The sequence below is a fragment of the Punctularia strigosozonata genome (genome assembly GCF_000264995.1).
Source record: "Punctularia strigosozonata HHB-11173 SS5 unplaced genomic scaffold PUNSTscaffold_23, whole genome shotgun sequence".
Taxonomy (NCBI): Eukaryota; Fungi; Basidiomycota; class Agaricomycetes; order Corticiales; family Punctulariaceae; genus Punctularia; species Punctularia strigosozonata.
The window spans coordinates 232380-255686 of NW_006767455.1; the positions used below are offsets into that span (position 1 = coordinate 232380).

The following is a 23307-nucleotide window of genomic DNA, read 5'->3' on the forward strand; positions in this document are numbered from 1 at the left end:
GGACTATCCATGCAGATAAAGCCATTTTGGGCCTTTTACAGTATATAGGAACATATAGGAGCTAATAGGAGGACATAAGTACAAAAATGAGGATATCTGGAAGGTCCCCCTGAGCATTTGTCACAAAATGTTCACAAATATGTGGAATTTTATGAACTTTTTGGGCATATTTTGGTGATTTGTAACATCAATCATCTCTTCAATATGATATATTTTGGTTCAAATAACACCAGAAACCTCCAGACTTCATGTCACATCTTGTTAGATGTCTTCAGAATTTGGTCATGTGTACTATCCATTCATCAGGTATTATAATTACATTGTGCAGGAATCTGTATACATGTGTGATTCAATCTTCTTCTTATTGTGCCATATCTCATGGGGAGCCAAAACAGATGGCATTGGTGTATTACATTACAATATACTCTATGGTTAGAGTTCAGCCGGCCGTGGCATGTGCGTCAAGCCTGCTGCGATGAGCATGTCGAATCAACTGCGGCACACCCCAAGCGTGGGGTGCCAGAGTGGCATCGAGTGGGGCACGAGTAAAGCAGGTCGATGGCAGCGGGCGAGAGACCGAGCGTCACCCATTGCCGGGAGCTTCGAGTACGGGAAACATGTGCCTTCGACCATAGCAGACGTGCAGCTTCAAGCACGGGAGGCGAGGCAGGGTCGAGCACGGCAGCTGAATAGATCGAGCACGGCGGCGAGGCAAAATGGAGCACGGCAGCACCACAGAGTCCAGCACTGAAGGCAAGGTGGGGTCGAGCACGGGTGCGCCGGGTGGGGGATGGCAAGGCAGCAGGCTTGGCGCAGTCCGGAGCAAGCACGTTGGCGTAGCGGACATCGGGCGCGTTGGCGCAGCGGACATCAGGCGCGTTGGCGCAGCGGAGCTGGCCGCGTTGACGCAGCGGACATCGGGCGCGTTGGCGCAGCGGACCTGGCCACGTTGACGCAGGTAAAGGCGGACACGCCGCGCGCATTGGGGCAGTCCGGGACAAACACGCGGGCTCGGGCAGGAGCAAGCGCGTTGGCGCAGCAGATGTCGAGCGCACTGGCACCGTGGAGGTGGGTGCTTTGGCGCAGCGGAGACGCTAAGCCGAACACGTACGCAGTTCGCGCTCCGGGCTGGGCGAACGGGAGGAGAGGGAAGCTGCGCCAAGCGCGACCGCATTGGCGGCTCACGATCGGGGCTGGACGAAGGTAGGCGCCAGGGAAGGAGACAAGGCCGAGCGCGACCGCACTCGGCGTTGAGTGAAAGAGGGCGCGAGGACAGAGGTGACACCGAGCGCGATCGCGTTGACGACTCGCGTTCGGTGCTAGGCGAATGGCGGGCGCGGGGGAAGAAGCTACGCCGAGCGCGGCCGCGTTGGCGGCTCGCGTTCAGTGCTGGGCGAATGGAGGGCGCGGGGGAAGAAGCTACGCCGAGCGCGACCGCGTTGGCGGCTCGCGTTCGGTGCTGGGCGAGTGGCGGGCGCGGGGGTAGAAGCGGCGCCGAGCGAGGGCGCTTGGGCGGCTCGCACGCGGGGATGGGCAGACGGCAGGGCAGGGGGTGGAGGAAGCGGTTCCGAACGCGACCGCGTTGGCGGCTCGCGCTCGGGGCCAGGCAAACGGCAGGGGCAGCAGGGCAGAAGCTGGGGGCGGCGGGACGGGCACTTCGAGTGCTCGGGCGGGGTGCGACGGCGGGCGCGGGGGAGAACGCTACGCCGAGCGCGACCGCTTTGGCGGCTCGCACTCGGGGATGGGCATACGGCAGAGGCGGGAGCTAGCTGGAGACGGACTCGGCGATGGAGCGCACGGAGCGGATGGTGCCGCCGGCGGAGGACTTGACGGAGACGGCGTAGGCCTTCACGCCCGCGCGGGAGGTGAGGGCCTTGGGCGCGTCGAACCCGCTCGACTCGCTGTTCTTGTGGAGGACCTGACCGATCTCGACCTTGAAGTAGTTCGTAAGGAGCTCCAGAAGGCGGGCAAGACCTTCCAAGCCGGACACGGACAGTCGTTTCGGGTCCGCCAGATTCATCAGTATTGGACGGAGACCGGTCTGCAACAACTCTTTCGGCAAGCGGTTTTGATGCGCTAAGACCAGTTGCAAGCCCTCATGCGCCACCTCTTTTACCTCTTGATGAGGGGCGTAGAGTGACTTGAAATACACACTGGTAACCCTACGATCCCACGGGTCAACATGAGCTAGCGGCGGGGACTGCAATAACAGACCTTTGCCTTGTTGTCGGATGCTTGGCGTAGAAGTCCATCGCCCTCTGCGCTCACGCCACGTTCGCCGCTCGTGGCCGCGAGTGAAAGTTGCCGGGGGACGTGTTAGCGCGCTCGTCCGCGCCGATATCTGCGGCCGGATAGCCATCGCGCGGTTTGCTCACGCGAGCGATGTATAAACCTCGCTGCACCGAGCGAGACCGCGTTGGCGGCTCTCCCTCGGGCAGGGGCGGCGGAGCGGGCACTTCAAGTGTCGGGGCGGGGTGCGACGGCGGGGACCTGCACGACGTGCGCACTTGCAAGCGCGGCGCCGGGCGCCAGCACGGTGGGCTGAGACAGGCTGACCAGACAAGCCGGAGGGCAGACTGGTCACGGTCAGGTCACGTGACGGGTTCATTCGCGTTGAATCTCCTAAGTCCGTGTTGGCTACTGGTTGGCTACTGTATCTCTATGTCATAGCAATCCCAAAGTACATAGAGATACATTTCAGTTCATGAGGCTGTCAATGGTAAATGAATGGCACATTAGAGAAATCAACCACCTGAGACTAAACCATTATAACAGTGTTTCCTAGCCATCACTTCAGTGATCTACAGGGTACATAACTATGTTGTTGGCTACAGAGATATCTGGCTTTTCAGATGTACATGCAAGATGTGTATATAAACTAGGGGTAGATGGGATTAATTGATATCACAGAGGGAGCCATGCAAGGATGAGGTGTCAGCAGTCAAGTACCAAACCCTAACTCCAATACTTACACCTAGATATGGACTCTAAGCTCCTTGTACATGGACCAGTGCTAATATGTGCAACAACCTTCTATGTCGATGTTTTCAATCTCCCTTGTACCTACAAGACAGTACTCTCTAAATGGTCAGTCATCTGGCATGATTTAACAGTTTTATGTGACTTTTTGGCCTTTTTGTGAAATTTTAATAGAATATAGTCGTATTATGAACTATGTATTCCTATTTGCCAGAGGGGGCATTTCCTGATGTATGAGGTAGGAAAAAGACGTGAACAGGTCGTACAACTCGGTACTGCGATAGGAACCGGCGGGCGTACATAATGATTGATCCATGACCCTTTCCCGCCCTGAAGCCCGTGGAAGCGCGTTCATCCGGCATGGCTCGCTCTCGATACACGAGGTGAGCGTGCATCGTTGCAGAGAGGCAGGCAATGACTTGAAGTACGAAGGCTATAGCAAAGTCCGTTCTGCTGGAGTTCCAACTTGGCTTGCGGAACGTGAGCGTCACCGCGCTACGCCCTGGGTAGCCGAGACCGCTATGTGTTTGAGGGAGAACCCTGAGCATCTTGATTGGCGTTTGAGCCTGTACTTTTTTCAACACGCGACCAGGGGGCAGCGAGAGGAGAGGAGGACAGAAACAGAAAAAAAAAGGTTGACCCAGGTAAGCGGCCGCGCGCTTAACGTTCCACATTGAGGTTTCGGGGAATTCACAATCTCCCTAGTGAAGCGCACCGGTAACCTCGCGGGCCCGCCGTGGAGTGCGGGGCACGGGCCGCTCACTCTATGTTCCCGATGATGCGCTATAATTGGCATCTCCCGTGCTTGCGACTTCTTGAGGACCTTGGCCCAGTGAGCGTCGGGAGGACATGGCTCACGAGAGAACCGACCACAGATCTGTCAGACGGAGGTCGTACGAAGAACAGTGCTGAGAGCGCGACGAACTGGCCGAGCTGAGCGAGTCTTCGACGAGCGCTGGGAGATGCCGAGCGTGTAGACCGACGAGCAGCGACGTCGTCCTCGGACTCTGCGCACTCGCCATGCGTCCTTACGCCTGCGCTCAGTCTTTTGTCCAATATCGACCCTCAAACACACACATGCGCCCGTGTTCGCATCCCGCTACGGCCAGAAGAGAGAAGATGACACGACGAAAGTGGTCTGGCCCAAAGTGGACGGGACACTGAGTCTAAGGTCAGACAAGTCAAAGTCGGCGCGAGAGGTTGACGAGCAGGCGACCCCGCCGATCCCGACGTCATCGACATCCTCTGTGGCCACTACAGCACATGTCTCCCCCCGCTTGCCCGCTGCGCTCAACCTCTCGATGCGGGCCCTGTATCCGCATCACTGTCGATGCCCGGTGAGGCGTAGGTGACTTGTCCGCGCCCACGTATGCCCAAGTCGTTTGCCGCTCAAGGCCAACCAAGTACTCCGTCCGCGTCGGGCCTGCCCGACTCCTCGCAACCCCAGTGTCTGATTCGCTGGAGATCATGCATCAAACCCTGTCAAGACTCCGACGACGACACATCGCTCTCGCTTTGTACGAACCCATCTGCTGATGTTCCTGCTGCCTGGAAGTTCTATCAGGATGGATGATCCGCGGGAGATAAGATAGGGCTCATCCAAAACCGGGGAAGTCACGTGACATCTTCTCGAGTGAATCGGGATGATGTTGAAATTATACGATGAGTATGCATCTTCAGTAAAAATTGCTTCGTCAAGAGCTGTATGATTGCACAACATGGCCCGTGATGTTTTCAGTTCTGACAAACAATGTAGCTGCAAGCAGTAATTTAGCGTTCAAGACACTCCTGAGCACCGCCACTGGGGGGGCTGGAACGCGGAATTCCTGCTCGCCGCAGTGGCGACACGTGACTTCAAGCCTCCCCGGTTTTGGATGAGCCCTATCTTACTCGTCTGGGCTATCCAACATATGTGCGCGCCCCTGATGTCTGCATCGTCTTCCGACCTCATCCACGGTTACGGTGAATGAGTCGAGTAGCAGCTCAAGAAGTGTTGCCGGCATCTGCTAGCGCTCCTGATTCGAAGTCGTTCCGTTGGCGAACGCTGCATAGCACCCCATGAGCGCGTCGTCGCTTTTGGTTCGGACATGCGTGCCCGAGGTGCGTTGCAATACATCTTCGACGCTTCTAGCGCAGTCTCACATATGCGCCCAGTACCACGATCCCCCGCATTTCACGAACGACGACGGGATCTCAAACCCGAGATGCAGAGGAGGCAATGTATGGCCGGTTACACTCATGATACCTCCGCGCACCCAACACTGGTGAGTTTTTGCTGCATGTCCGGTATCTGTGTGGATGCTTACGCGTAGCATGTAGCTCCCCCGCCAGAGCTCAAGCCGTGATTTACACTAGCAACGCTGAAACGTATCCGTGTCGGAAAACGCCCCCGTCATGTCCACGGGCGTGAGAAAACGGATTGAACAAGGTCGTCACCATGCGCATGTGCCAGTCAACATCGAGTCAACGGCGATGCGGCACTTCGGTCCTCCGAGGCTCTGACGTGCAACGCTGTGCGTCTGACTTTGCTCCCCTGCGCGGACTATCGCGCAATGGCAACTACCTGGCCGCAGCTCATCCCCGATCTGTGCACGAAGTGCGCCGTCGCGACCACCGTCCGGGTATTGAACGTGCGAGATGGAGTAGAACGGCGAGGTAGCTGGGAGGAGGGCGGATGGACGATGATCAGAGGTACGCACGTCGAAGACGTTTTGAAATACCAAGATCATCGCGATGGGAGCAATCTGATCGCAAGATGGGGGTGGGATCGAAGACGACATGCATGAGGTGAGCTTACATTGTCGCCAGGCGCTAGTGTTCACCATTGATATTGCTCTCCTCAGGACCGCGCTTCAACTCGTTGGACGTACCTTTGCTCGATGGACATGAGAAACACGGCTGTGCGGGGGCGTAGAAATCGTTTTTTCCTCGGCACCCCCGGTTAACCGCCAGTCATATTTGTACTTCCCCGTCATGACCAATCCAAAGAATAATACACTGTCGACTCTGGGGCGACCGCTATTTGCACGATGAGTGATACACAAGGGTACCGCATCAACGAGTGCGCATCTGTAAACCCAGGAAAATACAAACGGCATACGCTACATGTCGAGTCCATGGACAATTTGGAAGATGCACGCAACAGGCGAGACGGGTCAAGGGCCCCTTCGGGGCGCCATCCAAACTACGGGGATTGTCCAAGGTGGTATGGTGACTGGACGGATGTTGGATCGCGGATGACCACAACTTCATGCGCATACATCTAGTCCATGATTCGACACTGTCTGTTGCCATCGGCCCGTCAGTTAGGTCCGTGCAGAGCCAACGCAAGATACGCACCTAGTAAACAATCCCATCCCAACACGCCAGACCAGCCTAATAGATCTCTGCTTCCCATATTTTTACCATGCGGTCATCGCCGCCCGAGACGATGCGCTTTCCGTCGGGCGAGAACGCGACGGAGTAGACCCCATACAGGCCACCGTGAGCTTGCCAAGGCCCCGCCACGGTGTGTCCCGTCTGCGCGTCCCATATCCGGATCGTGCCGTCGTCGGAGCCGGAGACGATGTACTGGCCATCCGGCGAGAATACAACGGAGTAGACCATGCTTTCGTGCCCTTCCAATGGCCCCAACACCGTCTGTCTTGCTTGAGTGTCCCAGATCCGGACCGTCTTGTCGTCGGAGCCCGAGACGATGCGCGCGCCATCGGGGGAATATGCAACTGACAAAACGTAGTGGTCGTGGCCTCGCAGCGGGTCCCCGACTGGCTTGCCTGTCTCGGCGTCCCAGAGTCGAATCGTGTGGTCGCTGGATCCAGAGGCGATGTGCTTCCCATCCGGTGAAAATGCGACGCTGTTAACATAGGCAGAGTGACCCCGTAAAGGCTCGCCGATGGCCTGTCCCGTCTGCCCGTCCCAGAGTCGGAGCGTCTCGTCGCGTGAGCCCGAGACGATGCGGTTGCCGTCGGGTGAGAATGCGACATTCTGGACCACGTCTGTATGCCCTTCGAGCGGCTGCCCGATCCGCTGCCCTGTCTCCATGTCCCACAGTCGCACGGTCCTGTCATGTGAGGCCGAGGCAAGGCGCTTTCCATCGGGGGAAAACGACACCGATCGGACCCAGTCAGTGTGCCCCCGTAAAGGCTCGCGGATTTCCTTTCCGGTGTCCGCGTTCCAAATTCGGACCGTATTATCCCAGGAGCCCGACGCGACTTGCGAGCCACCTGGTGAGAACGCGACGGACGTCACAAGACTTTCGTGCCCTTCCATAGCGATGACCTGTCCTGCAAGCCCGTAAGGATGTTATGCTATCCACGGAGTGGCGAAACTGTCTTACTGTCACGGAACACGTTCAGGAGATGATTTGCAGCGGACATGTTCTCGGGGGTATTTCGTTCAATCATGTCTACTATGCGCCGTAGCTTTGCTACTGCGCGCGTCCGAGCATGAGGCACCAAACGGAACGCTGTCGTTGCCATCGCAATGCTTCTGAGCAGGTTTGATCGCGTGTCTCCATCTTCGCGTCCGCATTCTCGTTCAAGCGCGTCGAGCAATACCGTACCGGAGTTTGGATAGTCGATAATGAGCTGTCGTCCATGATCTGACCGATTCCTTTATTATTGTTTTTCAACTAGAAGAAAGCAATCACTTGCCTGACGAAGGCAGATCTGCCAGCCGCTGTATTTGCCTCTCGGTAAGAGCGACACCTTTTTGAAGAGCGCCGATGATCGCACGGGCGGAGACGTAGGTGTCTTCTTCTATCCTCCCTGCGGACTTCAGCTCGTTAAAATCCCAGCCTACGGGGTAGGCAGGCGGAAGCCGAGCACGAGGTGTGTACGTCTCCCCGACGTCGGAGACAGACTCATGAATGAGTTGACCCTCCATCACCTGCCGAGGTGCCGCAAGATGAGGCCTGCGTGGTATGAGTGGATGTTCACGACACCATAAGCCAGAAGGCGAACTTGCCATCTCTTTGTGCTCTCCGCGTCTTCGTACGATAGCCGCTTGATCGGTAGGCAAGCGAGAAACCACCAGAACCAGTTCATCGACTTGGTCAGTTGTGACGGATACCACTTGCCCCTATCGTCTTTCATCCGAAGCCCCCAGAGCGTGGCTTCGGACGTCATCCAGCGAAGCGCTGGTCCAAAACGGTCGCTTTCAAGGTTCGGTAGGTTCCCTCCCCCGCTGCGACGGTTTCTGTCAGCGTCCATCGGAAGATTTCGTTCGTACGATGTATTTTGCTTACATATCTGAGTGAGAGCCTGCGAACCATACCTCTTTGACGTTGCCCTTGCTTTCCTTCGGCCCAGCTCCTCCATTAGCGTACTCGGGCAGAAATTTCACGCGTCGTTCATCCAACGCAAGCGCGTGTCTGAAAGCACAAACGTGTGACATCCCAGTGGTCGTTTCTGGAAGAGTACGGTTCCTAACAACACCGACAGACGATACGGTGTCCCTAGATAAACTACATCAATGGGTGCCTCCGCATTTACAAGGGCGTCACGTACCATGCACCGACGAAGTGCACTTTCACATTTTGACGAGATAAAGTCAACTTGAAGTGCTTGCACAGGTCCTCCGCCGAGGATGCTTTCCCCTTCCACTTCTTCAGAAATTTCTCCCACAGGCTGTCTTTCTTGCCGGGACGACCAGGGGTTGAGCGCTCCTTCTCCTGGACTGTGATCGGATGACTTTCAAGGTCATCGGCGGGTGACTCCCGCATGATCTTTCGTAGGAGCCTCTTTATTCTGGTTATCTGCTCGACGTCCGACTGCGTTGGCTGCTTATCATCAGATCCCCTCTTCTCGTGAGCTGTGGCTGCCCTATACAGTTCGTATGCGCTAGTACCCATCGTCGTTCATCGTGTTCAGGCTCTGGCAAGCAGCGGTGCACGTACAAGCGGATCTGCCTATTATTTCCTTTCTCGAGGAGGCCAACCTGAAAGAGGATTGTTCATCATCTTCGCGATGTGCCCGATATATATGGCCATACCTTCTGTAACATACCAGCGATGACGCGAGCCTGATAAGCCCCGCGAGAAAACCCTATGCATGCATGAGGTACACGGGGAAGAAGACGCTCAGGAAACACACCGAATAAAAAGATGCGATCGTCTTCCTGATAGTTCTCTGACAACCATTCATAGGCTTTCAGGACTATCTCCTCGAAGTTCCTGAGGACGTCTACCTGTCAGGGAGACGATTTCGGCATACATCTATCTCTACGCACCATGCGATAGCCAAGTCGATGGTGTGATCAACGACTTGCGCCACGTAGTGCAGCGAGAAGCGCTCCTTGGCGTACGTTCCAATCCCGCTGTCGTAGTACGCGAGCTGCTCGCCGTCTTTGACGAGGCGGCTGTATAGTTCGACGACATTCGTGTTCTACGGGAGTATGTTCGTCGAAGAATTGGGGTAGGGGGCTGTAAAGACGTTCTGACCTTCATGCCGAACTGGTTCGCAGTTCCGTCGATGCATACGACGAGGTTCCGGCCTTTTTTCGGGGAGCCGCACGAAGGCTTTTTGTCACTCTCTGGCACATTTTTCAGGCAGCCGCACGGAAACCTTTCGTCACTCTCTGGCACAGCAAGCCCCGGCGTTGTGCCCCGTGTCTCTTCGGCAATTGGAGTTGCACCGCTCCCTGACGCCGCATTTTCCAGGACAGCGGGCGGTGGTGGGCGATCGCTGCTCGAGTCCGATGGCGTATGGATAGGCTGGTCCGACATCGAGGACTGATGGTGTGGAGGGAGGAGAGGGGGTTGAGAGGAACACGGTGAGGAGGGGTAATATAACGTTTACCGCGCCGTGCACGCAATGTAGCTAAACCCGTCGGGTTGTTCTCGGCGTGGATTCTTCTCCAGTGCATGCAAGTCGCATGTTGAGCGGATATGAGCGCTAGCATGTCGATCGTGCGTATCTGCAAGCCGTTCGGGCTCCGTTCGTGCTAAACTCTGTAGCTATCGGCGTTGAGGTGGAGCCAGAGAAGACTCCACGAAACCTTTGAGCTATGTATCTAGAGTTTCGATCCGAACTTCGAATGTGCACGGACGCAAGGGGAGCCGACCAAGTCACAGGAGGCGCAAGAGATGGACGTCGACTGAGTTCGTGGCATGGGTATTTCCGAAGTCAGCGGCGCTTCCCCCTTCCTCTCTGAGCCTGTCCGTCCGCGGTCGCACATGCATCTCCACCCAACGTAGGCTCTGTCCGCCCTCACGTGTACGCGCCCTTGCCCCAAGACCTTGACCTTTCCGCCCTCGTTAGTCTTCTTCATTCCTTCGCCACACATGCATTGTATTTGCTCGACGTATTCTCGAAGGTTGCTTGATTGCGGGCGCTAGCACTCCGCCTCGCTAGCGGGATGCGGAACACACTATTGAGCGCAGGCTGCGGGATGGGGGTCCGTTTACGTACTATGCGGGACGCCACATTGAAAGGAAGATGTCATCCACTCGTCGATAGTGCGCGGTCTTAGCTCGAGTCCTCGACGGTCAAACTCTTTCGAGTCGTAGAACGAGTCGTTAAGCGCGAGGTGCGGGCACGCGGTTCATGCGTGGGTAGAACACATGATGACTTGGAAGGGCCAAATGGAGTCGTTGAGATACGAGCAGGTCGGGATTGAACGTCGAGCGCCCGCGTTGACTTCTGGGTGCGCTGATCCACGCGTACGATGCCAGGGAGGAGGACGGATGCATCGCGGAGTAACAGACACCGAAACCGAAGGGCTATTCAATATCGATCCGAATAGCATCTGACGAGCGAGGTCGTGTGGCAGTTGGAGAAAGAAGTTCGTTGAGGCATGGATACATTGATGCATGAGCGCGAGCGCTTGAGCAAGACACTTCAAAGAGCTTCGGCAGATGCCTCGCGGCCCAAGTTTCGCACTCCTCTATCGTCACGTCGGCATCTCCACCACTACTTACCCCTCAACGCGAGTTCTGCATCGAGTCACTACTGTCGAGTCCCTGTGGGGGATCGAGCGACTTGTCCGCACGCTGCGTCCACGGTCCTCGCCGCAGCGCCGCTCAAGTCAGTTCTTCAGCTCCTCTCCTCGCAATGCATGCGTCGATCCCGTTCACGGTTCTACGATGTACCGACGGAACCGAAATCTAACAGGTCTCCTGCAGCAATCTACAGCCGCGCCGGCACCTCGTCAACATAAAATGCCCTCTGTCGCTACCGCGCGACCGCTCGGTGATACATATTACCTGTGAGGATCGGGGTATCAACGCAAACCGCGTTCCCTGTGTATCCGGCTTATGCTGTTGCTTAGGACCTCTGGATAACGCCTTTGCGGTGAAGTCTCTTAGCCACTTGTACCTAGACAGACCGCGGCATCAGGCGGATGCGTCGGAATCCTTGCTCGCGATTTCATACATGTTATGGCCAGGGGGGCGTCCGTGATCATTGGGTTATGCGCAGGCCTGCACCGCTTCTTGCAGCTGTCCCCGCGAGCCCGTCGCTGCACGCATCAACCGTCAAGAAAGTGGGGTGGCGGCTAGGCTGCGAAGAAGACACGACGGGCGGTCGGAACCGCGAGGAGAGGAACCCCTTCGGTGTGTTCATGGATATCTCCTTCTCCGTGTTTGAACTCAAGAGGGGGCTGTAGATAGATCACGCCTCCGGTATCGGAGCTAGTGCAGGTGCTTATACGCCGTATGGATTGACTCGAACATAGCGAGGAGGATTGACTGAATCGACCTGAGCCCTGCGTTGCTATCTCAGGAGATCAATGGCCCGATGCAACGGCAAGTGTCCCGGAGGACGTCATACGGCCAAGGCGATCGTGAGTACGGGTAGTCGAGCACGACGATGACCTCTCAAATGCCTTCAGGCTTGCTCTCCACCTGTTCGCTTCACCCAGAAACCAAACTGTTTTTGGCTCAACCCATTTCCCGAGCAACCGCTTGAGCGCCGAAGACCTTCCATATCGTCGTGCCAGTCCGAGGTTTCGGGCTCTCCAGATATTCACTAGCATGTACTCCTACCTCCCTGAAACTGTGCGGCTTCTTCGACACACCCGTACGCGCACCGTATGCTCGTGGGCTTCAATGCTGCGTAGGGGTCACGTCGCTGGCTCATCTGAAGTTTGTCCCTGGACGGATACGTTGGAGTGAAAACACCACGGTTTTGCCTTCAAGTAGAAGTACCTAAGTGCTGATGATCCGCCGGCCTCACGCATTCAGCCAACTGAAGGACTCGATGTCACCAACGCTGTATGCATACGCGAGGGACAGTAATTTTCTATTCGATATCATTCGATATCATACAATGCTCCGTGGTGCAGTCGAGCGGATTCGTGAAAGTGTACAGTTGGTCCAACTCGACGAATACGAGTTCAGGGGGGACTGCGATAGTTCGGCGGAGTGGAATGCACGTCGACGCCGCGGATCCGGGCCTGGAAGCTTGGACACCTCCCGAAAACTTTGCGTTTGCACGCCAAGGGGTCAAATCCTGCCGGAAGGGCAGTGCTGGTCATGCCTGAATCGTCGAAAAGGCCAGTTCAGCGCACGACGACGATCCCGCCGGTAAGAAATCAACCCACCTCAAGGGCGACAACGCTGTTCGCATATGCACCGAGCACGGCGCTGGATGAGATCGTATCGCCGAAGATCCATGTGCGCGAAGCCTTTGATTGTCGGGGTCAGTGTATGCGCGCGCCCAATATTGCGGTGCAGGCGATTGCCGAAGGGCTGGATGACAGGTCTACGAGCTGGTCGAGTATCCATCGGAATCTCTGTGAAGGCTGTCATGGTCTCCTGACGGACGCTGTTCTGCGTATCTTGTAATCATGTACGCCGGCCATAGACCCGATGTGCGGCATGTAGGACGCGAGCCTCCCGCGTCGAAGCACTTCGATGAAGGTTTGACGCTCGTCATCGAGCTCGGATCGCCTATATGCATCGGAACAGTGAGCACTCGCATTTGCCTCTTTCTTGGCGTGCCGAAGCGTCGTACCTTGCGAGATGCTGCGTAAATCGGCTCCGGTGGTCATGTCCGGACGCTCTCCGGTGGACGATCCAAGAGCTGAGACAAGCCGAGTTCCTATGAAAACGCTAAGCTTATGAGCTTGGTGGTCGAAAAGGGTGATAAGACGAGGATGGTAGACGGACCTGTGACGACCTGCGGCGACTTTCTGCGCAGTCAAGTTAACATATGGTGTGACCAGGGGGCTCCCTGTGCATGAACGGGCCCATTACTCGTTGGATCTTGGGTACGCCTGCCGCGGGTGTCGTGTCCGAGTCCATAGGGAAGTGCGACAGAGAAGAGCGATTGTTTCGGAAAAGGTTCCAGCCTCTCGTCGCGGGCGAATAGACCTAGACGCTAGGGTCTCCAGAATAGACACAAGTCTGCGTCGCGCCGTATACCAAGGAGGCCTGAAACGATCAAGAGGCCAACATCCTCCGGAGTGGCGCGTCTGTGATGCATCAATTCAGCTCGGATCGCACAGAGAGAGGAAGACAGAATCTAAGGAGGTCAGCCCGAGCAGGCGCTCGGTACGATCACTTGCCGAGGTTTCGGGGACTCCAACGCTCCCCCCAGCCGATCTCGTACCACCAACCTCTCGGGCAGCCATGAAGCGTAGGACGATGTAGTACTCACTAGGATATCCGTGTTGACGAACAGCCCCAATGAAGGTGTCATATATCGTCGGCGAACGAACACTGCGCTTGCGGCTCCATACGGGATGCTTGCCCAGGGATGTCGGTAGGTCGCGTGGGAGGATTTGATACTTGCCAATGCCAGTAGCCAGAAGAGAGAGCTGAGATGACAGAACCGGTCTGGCCCAAGCTTGAACGGGACGCTTCGAGCGCGGAAGCATAGTGTGAAGTCACAGCCGGGGTCGAAGTCAAAGTCGGCGAGAGGTTCACGACTCACGAGGAAGCGATCCCGGCGATCCCGACGTCATCGACATTTTCGCGTTCTCGCAGCTTCGCTCTCGTACTCTATGGCCACCCCCACATGTCTCCCACCGCGCGGAACGTTTCAACGCGGACTCTGTATTCGCATCACTGCCGATTCCCGGTGAGGCGCAGGTGACTTGTCCGCCCCCACGTATGCCCAAGTCCTTTGCCGCTGCGTCCAAGTCCTCCGCCCGCGTTGGGCCCTTCCGACTCCTCGCAACCCATGTATCTGCCTCGCTGGACGTCATGCATCAAACCCCGTCAAGCCTCCGATGGCGACATATCGCCTTCGCTGTCTACGAGCCCATTTGTTGACGTTCCAGCTGCACGCAAGTTCTATCAGGACGCGTTCACCACGGGAGATACTCGTCTGGGAGATCCAACGCATGTGCGCGCCTCCGATGTATGCGTTGTCTTCCGATCTCATCCACAGTTGCGGTGAATGAGTCGAGTAGCAGCTCAAGAAGTGTTTCCGGCATCTGCTAGCCCTCCTAATTCGAAGTCGTCCCGTTGGCGAACGCTGCATAGCAACCTATGAGTGCGTCGTCGGTTTTCGTTCGCGCATGCGTGCCCGAGGTGCGTCGCGATACATCTTCGACGCTTCGAGCGCAGTCTCACATGCGCCCAGTGCCACGATTCCCCGCATTTTATGAACGACGACGGGATCTCAAACCCGAGATGCAGAGGAGGTAACGTATGGCCGGTTACACTCATGATACCTCCGCGTACCCAACACTGGTAAGGTCTCGCCGCATGTCCGGTATCCGTGCGGATGCTTATGCGTAGCATGTAGCCGCCCATTCGGAAAGCCATGCTTTACACGCTCAACGTATACGTGTCGGAAAACGCCCTCGTCATGTCCACGGGCATGGGAAAACGAATTGAACAAGGCCGTCACCATGTGCATGTGCTAGTCAACATCGAGTCAACGGCAATGCGGCACCGTCGGTCCTCCGAGGCTCTGGCGTGCAACGCTGTGCGTCTGACTTTGCTCCCCTGCGCGGACTATCGCGCAATGGTACCTACTTGGCGGCAGCGCATCCCCAACCTGTGCACGAAGTGCGCCCTCGCGACCACCTTCCGGGTGTTGAACGTGCGAGATGGAGTAGAACGGCGAGGTAGCTGGGAGGAGGACGGATGGACGATGAACGTCGGAGATGCGCACGTCGAAGACGTTTTGAAATACCAAGATCATCGCGATGGGAGCACTCTGATCGCAAGATGGGGGTGGGACCGAAGACGACATGCATGAGGTGAGCTTACATTGTCGCCATGCGCTAGTGTTCACCATTGCTCCGATCGCGCTTCAACTCGTTGGGCGTACCTTTGCTCGATGGATATGAGAAACACGGCTGTGTGGGGACGTAGAAATCGTTCTTTCCTCGGCACCCCGGTTAACCGCCAGTCATAATTGTACTTCCCCCATCATGACCAATTCAAAGATTAATACATTCTCGACTCTGGGGCGACCGCTACTTGCACAATGTGTGATACATAATGTTATCGCTTCAACGAACGCGTATCGGTAAACCAAGGGAAATACAAACGGCATACGCTACATGTCGAGTCCATGGACAACTTGGAAGATACACGCAAGAGACGAGATGCGTTAAAGGCCTTCGCGGCGCCACCCAAACTTCGAGGAATGTCCAAGGTAGTATGGTGACTGGGCAGATGTTGGATCGTGGATCACAGCTTCATGCGCATACATCTAGTCCATGATTCGATGCTGTCCGTTGCCATTGGCCCGTCAGTTAGGTCCGTGCAGAGCCAGCGCGGAATACGCACCTAGCGAACAATCCCATCCAGACACGTCAGACCAGCCTAAACGATCTCCGCGTCCCATATTTTTACCATGTAGTCACCGCCGCCCGAGGCGACGCGCTTGCCATCGGGCGAGAACGCGATGGAGCGTACCCACTTGTCATCGTGAGCTTCCCAAGGCCCGGCCACGGTCTGTCCTGTCTGCGCGTCCCATATCCGCATCGTGCCGTCCCAGGAGCCGGAGACGACGTACTTGCCATCCGGCGAGAATGCCATGGATGTGACGCCTTTTTCGTGCCCTTGCAGTGGTCCTAACACCGTCTGTCTTGTCTGGGTGTCCCAGATCCGAATGGTGTTGTCGTCGGAACCCGAGACGATGCGCGCGCCATCGGGGGAATATGCGACTGACAAAACCCAGTGGTCGTGGCCTCGCAGCGGATCCCCGACTGATTTCCCTGTCCCGGCGTCCCAGAGTCGGATCGTGCTGTCCATGGATCCTGAGGCGATGTGCTTCCCATCCGGTGAAAAAGCGACGCTCTTGACCAAGCCAGAGTGACCCCGTAAAGGCTCGCCGATGGCCTGTCCGGTCTGCGCATCCCAGAGTCGGAGCGTGTAGTCGGCTGAACCCGAGACGATGCGGTTGCCGTCGGGTGAGAATGCGACACAGTAAACCCAGAACGTATGCCCTTCGAGCGGCTGCCCGGTCTGCTGCCCTGTCCGCACGTCCCACAGTCGCACGGTCTCGTCATTTGAGGCCGAGGCAAGGCGCTTTCCATCGGGGGAAAACGACAGCGAAGTGACGATGCGCGTGTGGCCCCGTAAAGGCTCGCGGATTTCCTTTCCGGTGTCCGCGTTCCAAATTCGGATCGTGCTGTCCCAGGAGCCCGACGCGATTTGCGAGCCATCTGGTGAGAACGCGACGGACGTCACATCAAACCTGTGTCCTTCCATAGCAATGACCTGTCCTGCAAGCCCGTGAGGATGCTATGCTATCCACGGAGTGGCGAAACTCTCTTACTGTCACGGAATAGGTTCAGAAGTTGATTTGCAGCGGAAACTTTCTCGGGGGTATCTCGTGCAATCATGTCTACTATACGCCGTAGCTTTGCTACTGCGCGCGTCTGAGCATGGGGCACCAAGCGAAACGCTGTCATTGCCATCGCAACGCTTGTGAGCAGGTTTGATCGCGTGTCTCCATCTTCGCGTCCGGATTCTCGTTCAAGCGCGTCGAGCAATACCGTGCAGGAGTTTGGGTAGTCGATGATGAGCTGTCGTCCACGATCTGACCACGTCCCGTTCGTTCATCATCGCTTTTGTACTAGAAAAAGCGAACACTTGCCTGACGAAGGCAGGTCCGCCAGCCGCTCTATTTGTCTCTCGGTAAGAGTGAGCTTCTTGTTGAGATCGCCGATGATTGCGCGGGCGGAAACGTAGGAATCTTCTTCCATCTTCACTTCATATTTCAACTCAACGGAATCCCAAGATGCGGAGCAGGTAGGCGGGAGCCGAGCGCGAGGTATGTAGCGCTCTCTGACATCGGGGACGGGCTCGTGGATGAGCTCGAAGACAGACTCATGAATGAGTTGACCCTCCATCACTTTCCGAGGTGCCGCGCGATGAGGCGGCCTGCGTGACATGAGCAGAAGTTCACGACACCGTAAGCCAAAGGGCGAACTTACCATCTCTTTGTGCTCTCCGCGTCTTTGTACGATAGCCGCTTGATCGGCAGGGAAGCGAGGAACCACCAGAACCAGTTCATAGACTTGGTTAGTTCTGATGCGTGCCACTTGCCCCTGTCGGCTTTCATCCGGAGTCCCCAGAGGTCGGCTTCGTACGTCATCCAGCGAAGCGCTGGTCCGAAACGGTCGCTTTCAAGGTTCGGTAGGTTCCCTCCCCCGCTGCGACATTTTCTGTTAGCGTCCATCGGAAGATTCCGTTCATACTATGTATTTTGCTTACATATCTGAGTGCGAGCCTGCGAACCATACCTCTTTGACGTTGCCCTTGCTTTCCTTCGGCCCAGCTCCTCCGTTAGCGTACTCGGGCAGAAACTTGACCCGCAGTTCGTCGAGTGCCAGCGCATGTCTGAACGCACAGACGTGCGACATCCCGGTGGTTGTTTCGGGTAGCGTAGGACCTCTAGCAATGCCGACGGACGATACAGTATCCCTAGGAATGCCGCACTTAGCAAGCGTCGCCGCGCGCACGGAAGGCGTGACCTACCATGCACCGACAAAGTGAACCTTCACGTTTTCGCGCGACAACGTCGACTTGAAGTGTTTGCACAGGTCTTCGGGAGAAGGAGCCTCTGGCTCCCGTTCTTTCGGGGATTTCTTCCGTGGGCCGTGATCCTTGGCATCGGACTGCGCAGGCTTGCCAGCACTCGGACCACCGAGCGCCGGACGCCCCTTCTCGTCAGCAGAGCCTTCCAGTGGGCGGGCATCCGCCTTCGCGGCGGAGGCGAAGAACCCTTGTCGCTTCATCTTTCTCAGTAGTCTTCGCCATCTGTTGTTCTGTTCGACGTCTTCTTGCGTAGGGTTGCCAGCGTCCTCGAACCGTCTCTTCTGGTGGGCGGTGGCAGACTCATACAACTCGTATGCGCTGAATGCAATCAGCCTTCGTCATACTTCCATGAACAGTGGTGCACGCACAAACGTATCTGCCTATTGTTTCCTTTCTTGAGGAGCCCAACCTTCCAAGAAAACGTCAGTCGCCGGTCAAGAAGATACTGAGAGTATGACCGCACCTTTTGTATCATACCTGCGAGAACACGAGCTTGATAGGCTCCGCGAGAGAACCCTATGGAGAGGTGAGAGACAAAGCGGAAGATACCGGAGTGAGAACATACCAAATAGGAATATGCGGTCGCCTGCCCGATAGTTTTCTGACAACCATTCGTAGGCCTTGAGGACTATCTCCTTGAAGTTCCTGTACGACGTCGATACGATCAGATGAAACCGTCGAAGGGTATGCATGGATCCTCTGACCATGCAATCGCCATGTCGATGGTGTGATCGATGACTTGTGCGACGTAACGCAGAGAGAATCGCTCCTTGACGTACGTGCCGATCCCGCTGTCGTAGTATGCGAGTTGTTCATTGGAGTCGACGAGGCGGCTGTACAGTTCCACCACGTTCGTGTTCTACGAGAGTAATAAGCCATCACCAAGAAGTTGACAGCTGAGACAACGCCCTAACCTTCAGGCCAAACTGGTTCGCAGTTCCGTCGATGCATACGACGAGGTTCCGGCCCTGTTTCAGGCAGCCGCACGAAAGCTTTTCGTCACTCTCTGGCACAGCAAGCACCGGCGATGGGCCCCGTGTCTCTTCGGCAACTGGACTCGCACCGCTCACCGCAGTTTGTGGGACAGCGGGTGGTGGTGGGTGATCGCTGCTCGAGTCCGACGACTCACGGGTAGACTGGTCCGACATCGAGGACGGGTGATGCAGAAGGAGGAGAGGGGTTTGAGAGGAACGAGGTGAGGAGGGGTAATATAACGCTTACCGCGCCCTGCAGGCAATGTAGCTAAACCCGTGAGGTTGTTCTCGGCATGGATTCTTCTCCGGTGCGTGCGAGTCGCGTGTTGAGCGGATATGAGCGCTAGCATGTCGATCGTGCGTATCTGCGAGCCGTTCGGGCACCGTTCGTGCCCCAACATCGTACACATCGGCGTTGATGTGGAGTTGAAGAAGACCCCACGAAACCTTTGAGCTATGTATCTAAAGTTAGAGTTTCGATACGAACTTCGAATGTGCACGGACGCAAGGGCAGTCGACCAAGTCACAGGAGGCGCAAGAGATGGACGTCGACTGAGTTCGTGGCATGGGTGTTTCCAATGACATCGGCGCTTCCCCCTTCCTCTCTGAGCCTGTCCGTCCGCGGTCGCACATGCATCTCCACCCAACGCAGACTCTGGATAGATGTCCGCCCTCACGTGTACGTGCCCTTGCCCAAGACCTTGACCTTTCCGTCCGCGTTAGGCTTCTTCATTCCCTCGCCACCCATGCATTGGACTTGCTCGATGTATTCTCGAAGGCTGCTTAATCGCGGGCGCTAATCCTTCCCCTCGCTAGCGGGACGTACACCAGGTTTTGGACCAGCTGCACGCAAGTGCTATCAGGCTGACGCTAGGAGGGCTCGCGCGTCTGCGCATTCTCCGTATGTGCCAGCCCTCTATGCCCCCCGAACCCCGTGCCTTGCCCTCGAGTATTCTCCAGGTATGTGCAGATGTCGAGATGCGAAGCACGCTGTTGAGTGTAGGCTGCGGCATGGGTGTCCGTATACGTACTATGCGGGACGCGACGTTGAAAGGAAGCTGTCATCCACTCGTCGATAGTGTCGCGATCTTGGCTCGAGACTTCGACGGTCAAACTATTTCGAGTCGTAGAACGAGTCATAAGCGCAGGATGCGGGCACGCGGTTCATGCGTGGGTGGAACACATGATGACTTTGGAAGGGCCAAATGGAGTCGTTTAGATACGAGCAGGTCGGGATTGAATGTCGAGCGCCCGCGTTGACTTCTGGGTGCGCTGATCCACGCGTACGAGGCCAGGGAGGAGGACGGATGCATCGCGGAGTAACAGACACCGAAACCAAAGGGCTATTGAGTAACGAACCAAATAGCGTCCGACGAGCGAGGTCGTGTGGCGCAGTGGCAGTTGGAGAAAAAATGCATTGATAACGAGCACGAGCGCTTGAGCAAGAGTTGTACACTTCGGCAGATGCCTCGCGGCCCAATTTCCGCACTCCTCTATCGTCGCGTCGGTACTTCCACTAGCTAAGTACCCCCCAACCTGGATCGTGTCACTACTGTCGAGTCCCTGTGGGGGATCGAGCGACTTGTCCGCACACCGCGTCCACGGTCCTCGCCGCAGCGCCGCTCAAGTCAGTTCTTCAGCTCCTCGCAATGCATGCGTCGGTCCCGTTCCACGCGACCTGTCCGCGCTCATGTATGCGCGCCCGCTGAAGTCTTTGCCGCTCAAGACCATCTGAGTACTCCGCCAGCATTGAGCCTTTAAGTTTCCCGCTCTTCGCAACCCCTGCCTCGGCCTCGCTCGACGTCATTGCGTCAGTTCCTATCGAGTCTCCGACGGCGATGCATCGCTTTCGCTGTCTACAAGCCCACCTGTTGACAATCCGGCCGCACGCAAGTTCTCCGAGGCCGAACGAACCACGGGAGATTCTCTTCCGGGCCATTCCATGAATGTCCGCAGTCCCGATATCTGCATCGTGTTGCCCGTATTCTGACATCCTCCACAGTTGCGGTGAATGAGTCGAGCGGCAGCTTGAAGATCGTGGCCGGCATCTGCCTCCACCTCTAGTTTAGTTTGAAGTCTTCCCTTCGTACGAACGCTGCCCGATGCCTTATGTGTGTGTCGTCGCCTTCCGTTCATGCATGCGTGCTCGGGGTGAGTTGACGAAGCATCTCCGACGCTTCGAGCGCCGTCTCACATATGTGCTAGCGCCCCGATGCCCAGAAATGCACGACGACGACCACATCACAAACCCGGGATGGTCAGGAGGCTACGTACGGCTGGCGACATTCATGATACCTCCACCTACTCAGCGATAGTGAGTTCTCCCTATATGTCCGGTATGTCTGCGTAGCTAGCGTGTAGCTCCCCCGCCGAGCGTAAGCCATGCTCCACAGAGTGACCATGTTCAACATGACAAGCCCCGTCGGGTTCGCGGGCATCAGAAACTAGTCGAACAGTGCCGTCGCCACGCGCATATGCCAGTCGGCATCGAATCCACGGCGATGCGGCATCTTCAATCTTCGGAGATTCGGACGTGCAACGCTGTGCGTTGGTCTTTGCTCCCCTGTGCGGATGCTGCACCGCAGGTCATCCCCGATCTGCGCCGTCGCGAGCACCGTCCGGATGTCGAACGTGCCAGATCTAATAGAACGGCGAGTGGCTGGGAGGACGGACCATGAATATCGGTGATGCGCACGTCGTTACGAACCACCAGAATCCGCGCGGGAGCACTCCGATTGCAAGACAGCGGCGCGATTCAGAATGACATGCATGAGGTAAAGGCCACAACCTCGCCATGCGCTGGCGCATGCAGATGCTGCACTTAAGGTCCGCACTTCACCCCGATGGGCGTACCTTCGCTCGATGGATATGAGAAAACAAGGGTGTGCAGGGCCCCGGCGCCCCGATTAACCGCCAGTCATCATTGTACTTCTCCATCATGAGCAATCCAACGAATGACACACTGTCGATTCTGGGACGACCGCTACTTGCACAACATGTCATACATCAGAGCACCGCATCAACGAGCGCGCATCGAGAAGCCAAGGGAAATACAAACGACCTACGCTACATGTCGAGTTCATGGAGATCTTGGCGGAATAACGACAGTCTCTGACACGTCAACGGCCCCCGCCGCGCCATTCCAACTTCGGGGAATGTCCAAGGTAATATAAGAGCTGTACGGATTTCGTATCGTGGATAATGACAACTTCATGCGCATATAACCATGCAACGCTTCGCCGCTGTCCGTTGCCATCGGCTCGTCAGGCAAGTCCGTACGGAGCGAGCGTGGACCACGCACCTAGCAGGCAATCTCACCTTGAGCGGCCAGGGCAGCCTAATCGATCTCCGCGTCCCATATTTTCACCATGGTGTCGTCGCCGCCCGAGACGATGCGCATGCCATCGGGCGAGAACGCAACGGATAAAACGCCCCAGTAGCCGCCGTGAGCATCCCAAGGCCCGGCCACGGTCCGTCCCGTCTGCGCGTCCCATATCCGTATCGTGCTGTCGGAGGAGCCGGAGACGATGTACTTGCCATCCGGCGAGAATGCCACGGAGCGGACCCAATTCTCGGGTCCTCGCAATGGCCCCAGCACCGTCTCTCTGGTCTGAGCGTCCCAGACCCGGACCGTGTTGTCCTTGGAACCCGAGACGATGCGCATGCCATCGGGCGAGAACGCAACGGACGAAACGAAGCTACGGTGGCCTTGCAGCGGGTCTCCGACTGGCTGGCCTGCCTCAGCATCCCAGAGTCGAATCGTGCTGTCGTGGGATCCAGAGGCGATGTGCTTCCCATCCGGTGAAAATGCGACGGTGTTAACACCGGTAGAGTGACCCCGTAAAGGCTCGCCGATGGCCTGTCCCGTCTGCGCGTCCCAGAGTCGGAGCGTCTCGTTCCATGAGCCCGAGACGACGCGGTTGCCGTCGGGTGAGAATGCGACACAGTAAACCCAGTTCGTATGCCCTTCGAGCGGCTGCCCGATCTGTTGCCCTGTCTGCACGTCCCACAGTCGCACGGTCCTGTCTCCTGAGGCCGAGGCAAGGCGCTTTCCATCGGGGGAAAATGACACCGAGTGGATGCTGAGCATGTGTCCCCGTAAAGGCTCACGGATTTCTTTTCCGGTGTTCGCGTTCCAAATTCGGATGGTGTTGTCCTCGGAGCCCGACGCAATTTGCGAGCCATCCGGAGAGAATGAGACGGAGTTCACATCGCCAGTATGGCCTTGCATTGCGTGCCGCAGCGGTGTCGCTGTAAACAAAATTGGGGGTTGGAAGGTAGAATACGAATAACACATCCGATAACCGTGTCTCACCGTCCTGCATCATCCATTCCATATCTTTCCGAATTCCGGGTCGCTTCCGGTCAACATGCGACAGCAGCTCCTTCATAATACGCCTGGGATAT

General features: G+C 56.7%; 7 protein-coding genes across 7 annotated transcripts; 3 read left to right on the plus strand and 4 right to left on the minus strand.

Moving 5' to 3' along the window:
* Positions 1-4259: 4259 nt before the first annotated feature.
* On the plus strand, positions 4260-5973 carry PUNSTDRAFT_56122 (uncharacterized protein). Its single transcript, XM_007389103.1, has 5 exons — positions 4260-4564; positions 4868-5079; positions 5134-5243; positions 5299-5766; positions 5823-5973. The coding sequence occupies exon 4, from the start codon at positions 5417-5419 to the stop codon at positions 5636-5638; it is 222 nt and encodes a 73-aa protein (XP_007389165.1). The 5' UTR covers positions 4260-4564; positions 4868-5079; positions 5134-5243; positions 5299-5416; the 3' UTR covers positions 5639-5766; positions 5823-5973.
* Positions 5974-6354: 381 nt separating this feature from the next.
* On the minus strand, positions 6355-7355 carry PUNSTDRAFT_139393 (WD40 repeat-like protein; the record flags this gene model as incomplete). The annotated part of the gene is made up of 2 exons (XM_007389104.1): positions 6355-7262; positions 7316-7355. The coding sequence occupies 2 exons, from the start codon at positions 7353-7355 to the stop codon at positions 6355-6357; spliced, it is 948 nt and encodes a 315-aa protein (XP_007389166.1).
* Positions 7356-8280: 925 nt separating this feature from the next.
* Positions 8281-9505, minus strand: PUNSTDRAFT_28594 (uncharacterized protein; the record flags this gene model as incomplete). Its single annotated transcript, XM_007389105.1, has 7 exons — positions 8281-8434; positions 8487-8819; positions 8876-8916; positions 8971-9023; positions 9072-9151; positions 9208-9362; positions 9419-9505. Coding segments are annotated over 7 exons (903 nt in total), but the record flags the coding sequence as incomplete, so codon positions are not given.
* Positions 9506-12519: 3014 nt separating this feature from the next.
* On the plus strand, positions 12520-13653 carry PUNSTDRAFT_56127 (uncharacterized protein). Its single transcript, XM_007389106.1, has 4 exons — positions 12520-12868; positions 12933-13019; positions 13088-13392; positions 13578-13653. Exons 1-3 carry the CDS (start codon positions 12766-12768, stop codon positions 13159-13161), a joined length of 264 nt encoding a protein of 87 aa, XP_007389168.1. The 5' UTR covers positions 12520-12765; the 3' UTR covers positions 13162-13392; positions 13578-13653.
* Positions 13654-13935: 282 nt separating this feature from the next.
* PUNSTDRAFT_56128 (uncharacterized protein) lies at positions 13936-15315 on the plus strand (the record flags this gene model as incomplete). Its single annotated transcript, XM_007389107.1, has 3 exons — positions 13936-14455; positions 14508-14617; positions 14673-15315. Coding segments are annotated over exons 2-3 (340 nt in total), but the record flags the coding sequence as incomplete, so codon positions are not given.
* A 388-nt stretch (positions 15316-15703) lies between these two features.
* On the minus strand, positions 15704-19074 carry PUNSTDRAFT_139395 (WD40 repeat-like protein; the record flags this gene model as incomplete). Its single annotated transcript, XM_007389108.1, has 11 exons — positions 15704-16608; positions 16662-16925; positions 16977-17269; positions 17323-17541; positions 17603-17812; positions 17867-18244; positions 18295-18335; positions 18390-18442; positions 18492-18571; positions 18631-18785; positions 18841-19074. The coding sequence occupies 11 exons, from the start codon at positions 19072-19074 to the stop codon at positions 15704-15706; spliced, it is 2832 nt and encodes a 943-aa protein (XP_007389170.1).
* A 3163-nt stretch (positions 19075-22237) lies between these two features.
* On the minus strand, positions 22238-23197 carry PUNSTDRAFT_77920 (WD40 repeat-like protein; the record flags this gene model as incomplete). Its single annotated transcript, XM_007389109.1, has 2 exons — positions 22238-22922; positions 22971-23197. The coding sequence occupies 2 exons, from the start codon at positions 23195-23197 to the stop codon at positions 22238-22240; spliced, it is 912 nt and encodes a 303-aa protein (XP_007389171.1).
* Between the last annotated feature and the right edge of the window lie 110 nt (positions 23198-23307).

What these genes read in the sequence shown, in the direction of transcription:
- PUNSTDRAFT_56122 (XM_007389103.1), top strand. Translation starts at nt 5,417, where the DNA reads ATGCGCATGTGCCAGTCAACATCGAGTCAACGGCGATGCGGCACTTCG.
- PUNSTDRAFT_56127 (XM_007389106.1), top strand. Translation starts at nt 12,766, where the DNA reads ATGTACGCCGGCCATAGACCCGATGTGCGGCATGTAGGACGCGAGCCT. An exon ending in CGTCATCGAGCTCGGATCGC is followed by an intron (nt 12,869 to 12,932) that starts CTATATGCATCG and finishes GAAGCGTCGTAC; the next exon opens with CTTGCGAGATGCTGCGTAAA. An exon ending in AGCTGAGACAAGCCGAGTTC is followed by an intron (nt 13,020 to 13,087) that starts CTATGAAAACGC and finishes TGGTAGACGGAC; the next exon opens with CTGTGACGACCTGCGGCGAC.